At 37.9% G+C, this 17079-nt stretch overlaps 1 protein-coding gene across 1 annotated transcript in view; it reads left to right on the top strand.

Moving 5' to 3' along the window:
- csmd3b (CUB and Sushi multiple domains 3b) overlaps positions 1–17079 on the top strand; it is a gene marked incomplete at its 5' end in the record, with an annotated part of 449682 nt that overhangs the window by 163174 nt on the left and 269429 nt on the right. The window contains one exon of the mRNA XM_084131937.1: positions 10972–11179. Coding sequence (XP_083988063.1) covers positions 10972–11179 — 208 coding nt within the window. The remainder of the gene's footprint in view (positions 1–10971; positions 11180–17079) is intronic.

Genomic DNA, 17079 nt, shown 5'->3' with positions numbered 1-17079 from the left:
CGTTGCTGTATCGTTTAATTACTTGAGTGCTGGCTGGATCACATTCCTGTCAGACAGGGCTAAGCTTGTAATTAAGTCTGCTAATTAACAGCTGTTGTAGCAGGATCAGGATTTCCAGTGTTTTCGGATTGAAGAAGGGTTAAAGCTTTCCAGCATTGAATCACTGTTACTTCCTGTTAGGAAAAGCGAATAAAGTGAGGGATCTGCTTTGAGGAATAGTTCACCCAGAAATTATGTTGATTTACACGCATTCATGTTTTTGTCTGACTTCTGTGAAATGCAAAAAAGAATTGTAAACTGGTTTCAATGCAGTGTTGAATGTGGAATTGCAAAGGATGCTAAAGAATCATACGTGATTCACTTTTGGCCTTTATTCAAGTCTTCTGAAGTCGTATGATGTTTGAGGAACTTTGTTTGAGGAACAAACTTGAAATTTAAGTCATTATTAATGAAGGATTTTTCCCTCTACTGAGATGTTAACCGCTGTGACCAGACTCAGTGAGCTGAATGAATCGTTTAGACAGATTTTATGAACTAAATCATTTACATAATTCATTTAGCAGATATTTTTATCCAAACGTTTGATTTCACATCAGTTTTGACATTTGACCCTGCCATGTTCATGAGATATCCATTTCATGAATAAATCTTTCTTTTGAGTTGAATCTTTGTAATGAATCAGTTGATCCAGTTCCCAAAACTGGTCTGAATGATTCGTTCAGATCACGGCAGTGCAAGGACAGATGTCTTAAATTTTGCTCTGTTTCTCACACATATCTATTGTATGGCTTCATAAGTCTTGGGGAAAATAGCACACAACTCATATGGACCACTCTTATGACAGTTCTACATGTTTTGAAACCTTTTTGAAGACAGATAAACTTTCTCTCAAAATCGTTCAAAACTGTTTATGCATCAGTAAATCAAGCCAGTGACTTAACGATCAACTTAACGTCGCTTCTCTTAGTAGGATGAAAATAATCTTATGTAAACTGTGATTAAAATATATACAGAAAGCGATCAAAGAACAATCCCTTTCCAATTGCCCAAGCTGTCAATCACACATTGCGACACATTTATCTGGACACTTGCCAAAACTCGTTATGAAATCAATGACGCTGTTACACTGCACAACGAAACTCTTACTGTATTTACATCATGTTTGCATGAAAGCATTAGTGAGAGTGTAGAAACTGCGTTGCAATGATAAGATCGTCATTCACGTGATCAACAGACTGTCATCTGCTCAATGCTCATCACTGCAACCTTTTATGTGATGGGAATAGATCTAAATACTTTAAAAACTTCTCACGATTCGTTAATCTCGATAGCTGTAATAGTAAAAACGTATAATAGCTGTAATAGTAAAAGTTTTCGAGAGAGTTCCACATGTAATGATAGCTATTTCATATGCAAGCATGTCAACCAATCACAGCAGTGGACGTTTACACTGAAGTCTCACAGCAGCCAATCACAGCAGTGGGCGTTTACACTGAAGTCTCACAGCAGCCAATCACAGCAGTGGGCATTTACACTGAAGTCTCACAGCAGCCAATCACATCAGTGGGCGTTTACACTGACGTCTCACAGCAGCCAATCACAGCAGTGGGCGTTTACACTGAAGTCTCACAGCAGCCAATCACAGCAGTGGGCGTTTACACTATAGTCTCACAGCAGCCAATCACAGCAGTGGGCGTTTACACTGAAGTCTCACAGCAGCCAATCACAGCAGTGGGCGTTTACACTGAAGTCTCACAGCAGCCAATCACAGCAGTGGGCGTTTACACTATAGTCTCACAGCAGCCAATCACAGCAGTGGGCGTTTACACTGAAGTCTCACAGCAGCCAATCACAGCAGTGGGCGTTTACACTGACGTCTCACAGCAGCCAATCACAGCAGTGGGCGTTTACACTGAAGTCTCACAGCAGCCAATCACAGCAGTGGGCGTTTACACTGAAGTCTCACAGTAGCCAATCACAGCAGTGGACGTTTACACTGACGTCTCACAGCAGCCAATCACAGCAGTGGGAGTTTACACTGAAGTCTCACAGCCACCAATCACAGCAGAGGGCGTTTACACTGAAGTCTCACAGCAGCCAATCACAGCAGAGGGCGTTTACACTGAAGTCTCACAGCAGCCAATCACAGCAGTGGGCGTTTACACTGAAGTCTCACAGCAGCCAATCACAGCAGTGGGCATTTACACTGAAGTCTCACAGCAGCCAATCACAGCAGTGGGCGTTTACACTGACGTCTCACAGCAGCCAATCACAGCAGTGGGCGTTTACACTGAAGTCTCACAGCAGCCAATCACAGCAGTGGGCGTTTACACTGAAGTCTCACAGTAGCCAATCACAGCAGTGGGCGTTTACACTGACGTCTCACAGCAGCCAATCACAGCAGTGGGAGTTTACACTGAAGTCTCACAGCCACCAATCACAGCAGAGGGCGTTTACACTGAAGTCTCACAGCAGCCAATCACAGCAGAGGGCGTTTACACTGAAGTCTCACAGCAGCCAATCACAGCAGAGGGCGTTTACACTGAAGTCTCACAGCAGACACGCCCCTTCAAACAGAGTGTTCAAATCTGAGGCTAAAATCAGGCTAGGAAAAATGCCTTTTATTTCTACATTATGACAATTTTTGATCTAAAAAACATATATAAGGGCACCCCAGGAAACATTATAAAATAATAAAATAATCCATGCCATGGGACCTTTAAAAATGTCTAGAAGTGGCCCGTTGGGTACCAATGATTTATCAGACAGTATGCTGTCCAGATGTGTGTAGGACACCTTTGAGCTAAAAGACCTTCCTCCCTGAGAGTAAATGTGCGCAACAGTGCGAGCTCTAATTGCTCTGAATGCTTAGCTCAGTCACACATTAAGTGTAGTGAATTAATACAGGCCTGAGTCTGTGTGGGTGTAAGAGCCGAGATGATGAGTGACAACCTCTTCCTCCGAAGCACCACTACTTGCAGAACACGCCTGAGGATTATGCTTAAATTGATCATAAGATTATAGTTTTACACTAGCATGCGCTGTTGATTAGCACAAGGCCATTTCAGCAGCTTCTCGACGGCGTGATTGAAGTGCCGATGATCTTTTGTAAATCCGGCAACTGGCCCGAAACCCACAGCTGCTCTGCTGAGCTCAGTCATTTCTCTATTTAGGAATTATTCTGCGATGATGAGTCAGCGGTTTCCTCTGACACGGCACAGCAGAAGCTGATCTCCAGAATATATTTTTTGCTAATTTGGTTTTCACATTTATCCAGAGACAAACTGCACATTTTGACCCCAGTCATTTTGCTTACAAAAACCCAGAAGGCTTCTCTAAATTCAGGCTAGAGAATAGATTCGGGCTGCATTTGTAACCAGCATGAGCACATAATCAGTGTTATTGAATACAACTACAATGTACACAATGAGAGAAGCAAAGCTGAGAAAAAACACTAATGTATACTGTATGCAATGTCCACCAGGGGCTCACCATGGTAAAAAAGTTTCAACATTTTAATGTGACCTTCATATAACAAAAAGTAAGAAAGTTGAAATATGTTAGTTATGATTCACACCCACACAGTATATGTGCTGGTGCCCGAGTGGGCTCTGATATCATAACACTTGATGGTTTCGTGATATCTCAGGCTTTGTTTTGACATGGCCTGTTGTTGCGATCAGAGTCCACATCCTCCAGAAGAGCAGTGATGAATCAAACAGCTCGAGAGCAGATGATTTATCCAGGGCAGACCCTGTGATATCAATGCCCTCAGAAGCTTCTCTCTGTTACGCTGATTGTGATTTGAATGGACATTCTGGATGGCCATCTTCATTGTTGCTTGTGTCATACAGTATAGGGCCACGGGATACAGTTGATTTAACCAGGAAAGGCTAACTGACCAAGTGTGTGTGTGTGCGTGCGTGTCACATTTCGTGTGTCAATCTAAAAAGTTTGAATAGGGGACGGTCATCATTTAATTAATTTAAAGTCCCATTGAAGTACATTGAAACTCGCTGCATTTTTCAATGTGTTGACGTAATTTCCACTGAAACAGGAAGACGGGGCGGGGCATATCGAGCAGCTCCTCCCCTTTTTTTGCAATAGCCAATAACATTTTGTTTATATCACAGCTCGGCCAGAGCCGTTGAGCTCTGCGAAGCCAGATTTGACTGCTTATGACAGCCACAGTCGAATAGATTCCTCTTTTGATTTAATATGAACTTGTTACTAAAGCAAAACAGTCAACATAATCATGCTGAGGGAGTGTAGTTTGAAAAGCAGCATGGCACCGGTGTAATCTCTTCTACTCGTCAGTGCTGTTTCTAATGCTGCGTTTATCTATTTTTCTTTCTAATCTCCTCCATATCACTTTAAAGTATAGCATTATGTGTAGAATTCAAATGTGTCTGATACGTTTTGTGATCTGCACCGACTCGCGCATATGAGCTGTGCCGGTTTGCGTGACATTAACGTTAAACCAGACTTCATTCGCCTCAATGGAGAGCATATTTACACTGTCTGAATCATTCCCTGTCCCTAGTGCACAATATGCCATTCATCTTATAGAAAATAGTAGGGGGCGGGGCTTCAGATTATAGAGAGCTTTTGATTGGACAGAAAATCTGATGAGAAGTTGAAGTGCAGAGTGATGTCATGAAAATCATTGATCTGTAAGTTTTGAACGCTTATATCTTCTAAATGCAAATTTTGTCATTGTTTTGGAGCACATTAGCTTATAGATAACAGTAAGACTAACATATTCATAATAAAGGCCAAAAAAACTTCAACTTTGATTTCATGGGGACTTTTTGTTTATACAATAATTCATACGGTATATGTTCCGAATATACGTTTTTTTGCCCAACGCTTGGCCTTCAACTATCATATTCATATCCGCTGGACCAGATAGGTAATGCGTAATAAACACCTGTGTGTTTTTTGTTTTGTTTGTTTGTTGTTGTTTTTTTTGTCATGCCATCATCTGCCACTGTACATAAAAAAAAATCTGTCATTGTGAAATCTACTGGAAATGAGAACTACAGGTTATTTTTATGGTATACCATGAAGTGTTTATTTTTAAATGTGATTGTTGGTACATTTTAGCAGTATTTACCATAATTTCAATATAAAAATTTAATTATGAAAAATATGCATTTTGAATATAAAATATGATATAAAATCCTTTTCTTTATAAAAGACAAGATTTGGTCCTAAAAAAGCCTATTAAAATTAAATGGTTAGTTTATTTCACTTTTTTTTAAATCACCAAATATTATTATTATTATTTTTTTAGGTGGTCTTCATAAAACAGGGGGAAAAACATTTTAAATTTGTTAATGTAAATAATAAACAGCCCTCGGAATATAAAAGTGCCTGAAGTTTATGAAACAAATGGCGCAGGGTTATTGTAGTTAACAGAAACTAAAACTATGGAAAAAAAACAAACATTTATGTTAATTAAAATAAAGCTGAAATAAAATATAAATAATAGCCAAAAATCTTAAACTAAATTAAAATTGGAAATATTTTCTTGGCAATAAACTGAAATAAGTTGAAGCACTAAAATTACCAACTGGAAATAAATAATAATTAAAACTAAACTAATTCTAAAAGAAGAAAACTAAATAGCAATATATATAAAAAAAACAGTTAATAATGACAATAAAATGACAAAAGCACATAACCAAATTACTAATAATTAGATTAAAATTAACATGAAAACTAAAAATAAAAGTTCATTCAAAATATTAATAAAACTATAATTCAATAAATATATTAAGTGAATATATTAAATTAGAGTTTTAAAAAGTGTTTTAAAAGTTTATTTTCAAAACTTTTAAAAAGTTTATTAACAAAACCCACAGAGCCAAAAAGTGCATAAAGTTTCAGAAACACCCAAATACAGAAAAAAAAGAAAGTGTGTTATCAGGTACACTGATTCAAATTGAGATGCCTTCATATTCCCAAAGCTCTACACGGGTACCATTTATTATTACATTGTGGTCATTTCAAAGTCTCCTCTCTGCAGTCGAGATCAAAAAGTTGAAATGGGTTTGTGCCTCCTGGGTGCTCCAAAGCATGAAAATGTGTTTGTATGCCTACATTTGTTGAGGTTGTCAGGACTGACATTTCAAAAATCTCCTCAGAGACTGTTCACGGAGGGACCCACACACTCCTGCAGACGAGAGCTCACCTGAATTCACCAACATTTTCTCATTTCTCTGCAGATATCTTTCAGTGCATTGGCTTCATTTATTTTGCCCTCCCACAAACATACTTACTACATTTACAGCGGCGGCTCGTTTATCATGTCACTCACCCTCAGGAAAAAGCGTCAACACAAATATGAATATTTTTGAAAACTAAATTTGACAGTATGACCACAGAAGGCTCTGGAGGACAGCGGAGATGTCAGTGTGGATGCTGTAAAACAGATTGATTTGAGGGTGAGAAGCCCCTAATGCAGCACAGATGTGATCTCAGAACTGTGAATGACCAGATGAGCCTGTTTTGTCAGTGTTTGCGGTGGCCAGCGGTGCTCACACAGACTATTTGTTTGGGGGGGACAGAGCATTTCAAATCTTTTAAATAATAATCAGGCATGTGGAATAACATAAAGAGTAAATTATGCATAATGTTGTTTTGAAATGTTTATATTTTCAGAAATATTCAGGCATCTCTGTCTTTCTCACAAAGGACTGTACACAATATTTATTTATTTATTTATTTCAAGTCAAATCAGGTTGTATGGCGATTATATGATGATGATTTAAAATGATTAAACATTAAAGTAACAGTAAAACTGCACATTTTAGAGTGGCCTTTTATTGTGGCCAGCCTAAGGCACACCTGTGCAATAATCATGCTGTCTAATCAGCATCTTGATATGCCACACCTGTGAGGAGGATGGATTATCTCGGCAAAGGAGAAGTGCTCACTAACACAGATTTAGACAGATTTGTGAACAATATTTGAGAGAAATAGGCCTTTTGTGTACATAGAAAAAGTCTTAGCTCTTGAAAAATGGGGGCAAAAACTAAAGTGTTGCGTTTATAATTTTGTTCAGTATAGATAGATAGATAGATAGATAGATAGATAGATAGATAGATAGATAGATAGATAGATTTCCCCTTTTTTATGCAATAAAATGCCTTGTACAATATATATGAATACAGTATGTGTCCATTTGAATTAATTTGCATTTGACATTGAACAGGCATGAATAACACACATACAAATGCCCTCTTCAGCTGAGCGTTGTGCAGTCAGAATGTGTTGATTTGGAAGACTGGATTAGACTAAAGCTCCCAGCGTCTCTGTGCATATTCCACCCTTCTTGACTGTCACATCACAGGGATTATACAGCTCAGATTCCTCCTCCAGTCTCTGACAGGTGCCTTCCCCCCCCGAGAACACTATATGTGGGTAGATAGGCCTTTGCATGGAAAGAAGTAGGCTTTGTGACAGAACGTGATTTAATGAATCTTGCCAGGTGATGGACTCAAGACATAATGCAATGAATGACATGGCATTTAAGAAGATAATAATAATCCAAAAGACAGAGAGAAACCAGAAAGCAAAAAAATAAAAAAATAAAAAAGTTTTTTTTTTTTATTTTTATTTTATTTTAAACAAATAAATAGTTTATAGTAGTGATTATATATATATATATATATATATAATCAAAGTTTGTATGGAAGCTTGTTATATATATAAACCAGAAATAATCAAAGTTTTAGATTAAAGAAAGGTAATTTTTATCTCACAATTCTGACCTTTTTTCTCTTGCAAATTCTGATTTTTTTTTTCTTAGAATTGCCTGATATAAACTCACAATTCTGAGAAATAAAGTCTCAGAAGTATTTTTTTTCCTCAGAATTATATGCTCTCAGTTTTTTTTGGATCCCTCTGTGTATCTTAATGGTCCACTGCAGTGTGTAGTACATATATAGTCTAGTCAGGCTGGCTTTTAGCTGATGTACAGGAGAGTGTCAGAATCTCATCCCTTGGGCCCCTGAACAATCATTTTCTAACATGTTTGTGGCTGTGTCTCTCATCATAGCATCTGCTTTTACACCAGTCCTGCATCTCAATCCATAGTCCCAGAGCTGTGTCTGATGGCTGAGAGGAGTAGCTGAAAACTTGTAATCTTTCTCTCTGCACAACTTTTGACGTTCCACAGATTATCCACACCCATGCATGCATTTTCAGTATGAATGTTTGAGATTTTAAAATGAAAGATTTTTATTTAAAGGCAAGCACAAGATTTGTTATTGTTCGGGTGTTGAATAATTCATCCAAGTTTCTGAGCTTTGTCCAAAAATGTGTCCTGGTAAAAGACTTTTGACAAATTTCCATTGTTTTTAAAATATGTTTATGTTATAAGGTTGAATTATTACATGCTTTTATGTCAAACTGTCACATCAGTCTTTTAGGATTTCAGCATGATTTTAAAATCAACCATGGCTATTGGCAGAAGAAAAAATATTTTATTTTATTTATTTATTTTATCGGTGGATAAAAACCAGCCATGCATAGATCACAACTGTACTTTAGACCCCATATTTTGACATATTTATAACTAAATCCAAGGTGCCTTTAACAGTACAATATGGATTTTGAAGCGACGTTGGCTGTTTGCCAATGAACAACCGCAGAATGAGACTTTTTCTTTTTTCTTTTTTCTTTTTGACCCTATATGTTCTTTAGTTATATTATTCCAGTTTATATGAAACACAGTGATAGCTCCTCCACATTTGACACTGAGAGATCTATAAAAATGCAGAATTGATTTACAAATGACTGACACAAATATTTCCCTGAGGGAATCTATCGTAGTCTCGGTCCGCGGCTGCACATTACAATGCAAATGTCAAGGCCGAGCTACTTTGGTATTTATTGAAACACACACTGTCACATTCCTCTTTTATCATTGAAGTGTATTTTTTTCTGAATTATGCATTTATTTATTTTTTGGGTTTATACGTGCTTGTATACTCTGCAACACACCAAAAGGCCACCTCAACATTGACAGTGATGATGATATTTTTAAACATGCCTACAAGCATTAAGTCACACTTCATTTGCATACTTAAGCCGTGCATTAAAAAACTCTCTTTCTTTTTCTTATGTATCTAAGTGAGATGCAGCGCATTCATTGTAAACAAAGGAGAGGAATTCACTCTCTCACACTTGCCCAAACACACCTTTGTCTGTTTTGTCTCTTGAGTTCCTTTTATGTAATGGAATTTTTATGAGGCTGTCAATCACATGCTCAGTGACATTAATAGTTGTGTGTGTGTGTGAGAGTGAGTGTGTGTGTGCGCGCATTTACTGACATTAGCATTGATATTACTGTAGTTCAGATTTTATGTCTCATGGCTTTTCCATAGCCATCAGAGTGTGGAAATGTTTTAGGACAGGCTTGCATTTGAAACCCCACACAAATGTACAAAACTATTTATTAATACATGTTCATTCTCTGAACCATGTCATACCTTTTCTTTGCTTTATAGATTGTAAATGTTCAAAGAGAGCCGTTTTACCTCACTCCTTTCATCATGTATTCACTACGCATCATTTCAAACCTTTATGACTGACTTTCTTGCGTTGAAACACAAAAAGAGATAATCAGAAGAATGTCCAAGCTGCTCTTTTGCACCCAATGGAAGTGAATGACTGTCTCTAGTCCCCATCCACTTTGATTGAATGGACAAAAAGCAGCTTGAACATTCTCCTAAACATCTGCAGTATTTCACTCAAGAAAGCAAGTCATAGTGTAACAATCTTACAGTAATATTAATAATACATTTCGGCAAGATCATGTTCACTACAATTAATAATTAAGACACAAAATAATGGCAGTTGTGTTTGCATGAAATTAAAGATATCTGAAAATATCTGACCGCTGAATTCTGCAATTGTCCAATCAGAATAGAGTATTCCAAAAAGCCGTGTTTAAAAGGGTAGTTTACTGATATATATCATATATTTGATTTACGAAAGACGTCCGTCAGAAACGTAGAAGATAAATGATCCTGTCCGGGTGCATGTGCTCTTGAGTATTTCTGCCTGTGAATGCATGTCATGTGTATGTATATGTTCACTATTTATGTATGCAAATGTATGCGTGTGTGCGCATCGACATGGCTTCCTTCCCTGACATGTCAATGCGTCTCTCGTAATTGTTTCAATGTAGCTCTTCTTGTTGCCAAGAACTTTTGCACCTGTTACTATGTGTTGATCCCAGGTAAAAGTGATTCTCCACATGGGAGCATCGCTTTCTACATATCTCTGTACACACTATATGTACGTTCACATGGCTCGGTGCCATGACTGTACGTACATATGAGTGTATGCTTGTTTGTATAAATTATTTCTATATAATTTATCATGTTTGCACAGACTAGTCCATGTGTCTTTATCTGTACGTAGTTCTATTGCAACTCGATTTCTAAAGATAAAAATAAAATTTGCAATTGGTAAATTGAAAAAGATCGCACTTAAATTTAATTGGACGCCTACTAGCAGACGGGACCAGAGATGAGCTCTGAGTCTATCTGGAAATGCAGCTGGGACCTTGTTTTTTCTGAAAGCCTTGTTGTGACGGAAACCATTTACAAAAACGAAACGAGAGAGGGCCAAAGCTTCAGAAGAGCCACTGCCTCACTAAAACATGATAAAAGGAATCATGGGACAGCCTTGAAGTGAGCCTAGTGTGTGCCGGATTAATGAACAGCACCACAGCTTCTCTCTCACATACTTAATATTGAACAAACTTGCCGTAGAGCTATTTTTAGCTCTCAACAATGGGCTGGAAAAACCCTTAACGTGAATTGGCGCACACAATTTGGCGTACAAATGCCTCGATTTAGTCCAAAAGGTTCAGCTGTCATTTTCTGCTGTATAAGTATGTCTAGAAATTAAAGGCCGATTCCTAACACAAGTCTTTTCGTGTTTGGTTGACAGCTGAGGACACATGTGGTGATACTCTGAGGGGTTCAAGTGGCATCATTACGAGTCCCAATTTCCCGAGTGAATATTACAATAGTGCGGACTGTACGTGGACCATACTTGCTGATCCCGGAGACACCATCTCCATCATTTTTACAGACTTCCAGACGGAGGAAAAGTACGATTACTTGGAGGTGGAGGGGTCCGAGCCGCCAACAATATGGTGAGTCCAAATGCCTTGCCCACCTGTGTTTATTCCCATGCTCATCCGTCTTGTGGCGTTTTGCTGGGTGGTAATATTTGCTTAATCCCATGGACATCTTAAATGAGTCATCGTCCCATCCGTAATCTCACCTCTGTAACTGTGTCTTATCCAATGAGTCTCAATTAGCTGTGATTTAGTCTTGCATGTTTTAACAGCGTTAAAGCGTTCCTCGTTTAATGTTGTTGCCGTGCCTGTGCATCATGTGTCGTTTCCAGCTGTACCTTATGGATGTAATCGTTAGTCATAATGGAAGCGTCTAATGTTGTTGTCTAATGTTTATATCATCATAATATTTCACCTCTGCTGTTTATTGACTGGGCTCAAATTGGGCTATTGATTCACTCCCTCCAGGCTTGTCTACCCTGGTGATGATGGGGTAAAAGATGGGTAATTATTACCAAGTTTTTTTTAGTTTTCTCCTTCGAATACTGTGCCACATTTGTTTCAAGGGAAAAATCCATTGCACGCTTGTTCTGCGTGGAGCTCTTAGAGGAAATGAACATGAGTATCGATCGCCCGAAATGCCCTTCCTCCTCACTTTAATGTTATAAATTGAACTCTAGCCAAGTTTTTAATTACATCTCATTTGGAAAGTATGGTTTTGATATCAGTCAGTGTCATGTAGGGCTGTATGGACCACATTACTGGCTGTCAACCACCCCGTATAATACTGAATCTTCACATATTTAAGAGAACAGAATGACATTCAATATTAAAGGGGTCATGACAAGTTTTTATTATTATTATTATTATTATTATTTTATTATGTTCCTTGAGGTTCACTTATAATGTTAATAAAATTTTACACAAACTAACAAACAAATATATATATATATATATATATATATATATATATATATATATATATACTAGTGCTGTCAAACGATTAAAATATTTAATCACGATTAATCGCATTAATGTCATAGTTAACTCGCACATTTTTATCTATTCTAAATGTCCCTTGATTTATTTTTGTCCCATTCTTTTTTTCTCATTTTAATGCTCTTATCAACATGGAAAAGTGGATCGGCTTGCTTTGTGCAAATGTTTTTATATTGAAAACAACATTGGCATATACTGTAGTGTTCAATTTCACACTAACATTCACACTTGGAGCAAATAATCGCATCAGAGAATTCGCATCAGCTGTGTGCTTGGCCATCAAGTGGTGTTTCAGACTGGACGTGCTGCGATGATAGCTCAGTTCACAACGACAAAACACACAGATCACTTTGGTCTTGTCAATGGAACCATTTGACAACTTTTTAAAAGTAAACTTTCCATTCAGAATCTTATTGGCATCCATTTCGGCGTCTCGCGCTCGCCATCCACTCAAAACGTAACGTTAGCCTACTACTCTTTGGCCGGCTCGCAAGCCCAAACAAGAGTGTGCGGCGTGCCTGTTGTTTTGTTTCCGGTCTAGCTAGATCCGGTGTGGTATTGTAGTTTTTCGTTAATTCCGTTAATAACGCGTTTAACTGACAGCACTAATATATACATAAAATGTTTTATTTTCGACCCCAGTTTTTAAGGCGTGGCTCCTTTAAGGCTTGTTAGTAAACGGCCACTGTTATGATTGGCTAACTTAATTGCATAGCAAACCGTATCAACGCCTACTGGCTATTGCATGCAAGTAAGTGTTTTAAAAACATTATCCATATAAAACCAACTCAAGTGTGTGGAATACGTCAGAAACTGAATGCACATCTGTATACTGTTTCCAGTGTAGATAGCTTTTGCTTTTGACTTGACGTAATGCTCATATCTGGTGTAGACAAGTGTCAGCCGTTAATGACTGAACGTCAGTGGGCGGGGCCTATGGTCTATAGCCATTGGTCGATGTCTTGCTCTGGAGGCAGACATATGCAAATGTATTTGCCATGTGACGTCATAGATCCCACAATATCCAAACAAGAAGTTTTTGGAGCTTGATTAAATAAATGCTTGGTTTATAATGAGGATGTTTTAAGCTCTGAAACTTGCAGGACGTTTAAATTGTACAAAGACCTCTTATATGTCAAAAGATCAAGGCAAATTTGATTTCTCATGTCATGACCCCTTTTAATTCACATGAATCGCAGTTTGTCCGGAATTCTTGCATCTTCCATCCAAACAGCTACTTTATATATATACTGTAAATATAAGCTACTTATTTCAGTTTTACTAGTACTTCAACTCATTTATTTCAGTTAGTTGCCAAGGCAATATTTCATTTATGTTTTTAAGTTTGAAATTTTCATCTAATGTTTTTTAATTTATATGAGCTTTATTTCAATTACCACAAACTTTATTTAATAGTTTTAGTTGACAATAACAACATTGAGTTACATTGTCAAGTCATTGTAAGATATAAAGGCACAACTGTGCAGAGATGGGAAGTAACGAAGTACAAATACTTTGTTACTGTACTCAAGTAGATTTCTCAGATATTTTTACTTTACTATTTATTTTTGTGCCGACTTTTTACTTTTACTCCTTACATTTTAACATGAATATCGGTACTTTCTACTCCTTACATTTTAAAAAATTGGCTCGTTACTTTAGTTTCAAATAATTTCAGTGGAGTCGTTATTATTTTTGCATCATCAACCCTTCGCAGGGAGTTTGATTGACAGGCGATCTTACCAATCATAATCCGCCATTTTTGTCCGACAAAGCAGTCAGGAGAGTTAGTAGATTAACATTGGAGGATTTAAACTTGAAAAACGAAGTGTACCGACGTCTTTGCGCGTAAAAACATCTTTCCCTCTTATGTTCATCCATGTTTATTTGATGCTATAAATTAACTAGAAGGAAGAGATGATCGGTTCACGAGCAGCTTTTAACTGAGGCTCTACACAGCGATCTGTCACGACACATTAAAGAGCCACAAAACAGTATTTATTGTTTAAATTTCTTTAAAAAATGACCAAATTTGCAAAGTGAGAATTTGTTTCATATAAAAAATAACCTGGTCTGTCCTGTCTGTCAGCACCTTGTCAGTGTCCTCTCTGCTCCGCGATGTATTTTTCACTGCGTGAGAACATGGTGTGCGGCGTCGCTTGTCGGACATAGCATAGCAACAGTAACTAAAGGGAATGGTTTGAGACCGTTCGCAAACCCTTCGCTAAGCCACGCCCGAAAACCGCCACAGGCCAATCGTGGCTTAGCAACCGTAACTAGGCGCGGGAGGTCTGGCAAGCTTTTGAGCGAGAGGGAAACATGCCGCGTTGTGCGTATGGATTGTGCAAATCTGATACCCGGTATCCTAAAAGTTTGGACGGGGTGGTGGATTTTGTTCCCTTCCCGAAACCTAAAACCCAAGGGGAGAAATGCCGGGCCTCATCTTCATTTATATAGCGCTTTTAACAATGTAGATTGTTCCAAAGCAGCTTTACATTGATAATAGGAAATTAAAAGTAAAGTGTTTTGGCTTTATAGCAGCTCTAGAATAAAGTTATTGTCCAGCTCGTGGATCAAGCAGTGTGATTAAAGGCAAGACGGAGGCTCACTGACATAACTTAACGTTACTTAAAAATATATTTCAACATTTTGTTAATCGACGGCCAAACTAGTAACGTTACCCCAATCCGATCGCGACTCTCCCAGTGTTAGTTCTAGTAAAAGTAAAAGGTAGTTAGTAAAAGGAGGGAACATCAGGGGGCTTGCCGGAGATCTCCAAGGAAAAGTTTGGTATGCAAACTTAATCAGTTCATAACAGTAGTCACTATGTGACCCACGACGTGTGAGCAGTAACGTTAACCTGACGCACTACAAATAAAAGCGGGAGAATGTTATCATTGCAAAGTGGTCAGGCTAATGTCTTGTGTTTATTCCACGATACATATGGATAAGCTGTTTGATTTATAAATATTAGAATATTTTCACATTTCATTTACCCTGCTGTGCATGCACAAAGCTGTTCCTCAATTTGTGTGTTTCCCATTTGAATGGTCAGCGTATGAGGCGGCTGCTGCTTGCGCTGAGACTTAACGTTATAGACTTTAGCTTCAATTTTGATGAAATTATTCTCTAATCGTTTGCATATTATGTCGTGGATATAGCCCTCGAATGCATACTGCAGTATTGCTCTCTCATATTTTCACCTGTCCGCCAAAAATGACTAATTATCTCCTTAGGAATGTCTGAAACCAGTGCATACATACTTTAATAGACGTGCCAGGCGCAAAAGCTTGACAGGCGTAGCAACAGTAACTAAGGAGGGCGGGGCTTAGCGAAGGGTCATGAATGGGAATATACTTGCACTTGACCCATCACTACAAGACGACTCGATAGATTCGGCGGCATTCATTCGCGGAAAAATCATTACATAGCCTACATGTAGATTCCTTTAAATGTTAAGGGGAAGTTTAAAAAAGAGAAACTGGGTCTGTAAATTCTCACAGAATCACAATTGAATTCACAATTGAGTTCACAGAATCTCATTAACTTGGAGTCCCAGTCTCTGTCACAATAATCATATAGGCTGTGTGATGTTTTAGGCCTATTGGCAGACATCCATTTAAAATGTAGGCAATGGCATATAAAGAACCTTTTTTCCAAATCCACTTAAGTTTCTCAGCTTGCTCTCTAGTAACATTTGTGTGGTCCAGGTAGCTTTGCATAAAAAAAATGGTTATCATTCGCAAGGCTACTTTTACTTTTATACTTTAAGTAAATTTCCAAGCCTGTACTTTGTTACTTTTACTTGAGTAAAGAAGTTAAATCAGTACTTCTACTTTTACCAGAGTATTTTTTAACACAAGTATCTGTACTTCTACTTGAGTACGAGAAGTGAGTACTTTTGCCATCTCTGCAACTGTGGACTATAAAGTTTCAAATAAAAATAAAAATGAAATAAATGAAGTCACAAATATGAGAAATAAAAAGCAGTTGATAGATATGTAGTCACAATTACCTTTTTTATTTGTACTCTCCTGAGGAAACAGGCTTTCATAGTTTCCTCTGCATTTCACTGGTGTACATTTTTCACATTAAAACGTCTGAAATACACAGGTGTTTTCATCTTGAAAAAATGATGTATAATAATACTTCCCTGGAGTTATAATTTAAATAGTTAAAGGCTGACTGATGTGGGTGTAATGATATGTGACACTTTATTATGACACTAAAAATCTTGAAGTCGTATGTCAGCAAGCCAAACTCAAGCATCTCAAATACATTTAGCACTGAACTCAGTCACTTATGAACTATTTTTGAACACATGCATTTTGCTGCAGGCCCTGTGACTGTGTAGCATTTTCTTTTCTGTTTACAGTGTGATCACGGGTTTACCTAAAACTCAAATGTGGCGTAAAGAAATGCAGGGTGTCCCACATCTTCCTAAAAAAAGAAAGCGAGAGAGTAACTCTAAAGAAGAAAGCAACTCTATCTGCTCTGCTCAAGGGATGGTTCGGAGTAAATTTGCACCATGACCTCGAGCCAAACACCCCCCCAGAAGCTTTTTTTCCCTTGGTCGAACATTATTAAAGTTAGAGCTTATTTAGAGATATCAGCCGAATGGTTTAGTGCAGGCGCTAATGGATCCTATGATGTATCTCGTAAATTACCCCACTAATAATGCCCAGAATGGCACCAAACTTCTACAGTAGTACAAATAGGTTCTGTATTCATAAAACGAGGCATTGGAAAGTTTGCAAGTACATCAGGAGTTTATTTAAATAACACTTGCCTGATGGCTAATGCTGGACGTCGACGTCACTTCAGTGATTTGGGAAAAGCCTGTAAAAGTCCTGGCAGAAAGCGATGCATAAGGATGTAGTGTAACGACGCCCAGTTCCAGGAATGCACTAATATTTTGTTGGTAGTACCAGTTTGCAACAATTATTAGTAAACACTAAGTTGTCAACACTTCGGAA

Source organism: Abramis brama (genome assembly GCF_963993115.1).
Source record: "Abramis brama genome assembly, chromosome: 12".
In the NCBI taxonomy this organism is placed as follows: domain Eukaryota; kingdom Metazoa; phylum Chordata; class Actinopteri; order Cypriniformes; family Leuciscidae; genus Abramis; species Abramis brama.
The sequence above is the reverse complement of the archived record's forward strand: the minus strand, read 5'-3'. Positions and strand labels throughout refer to the sequence as shown.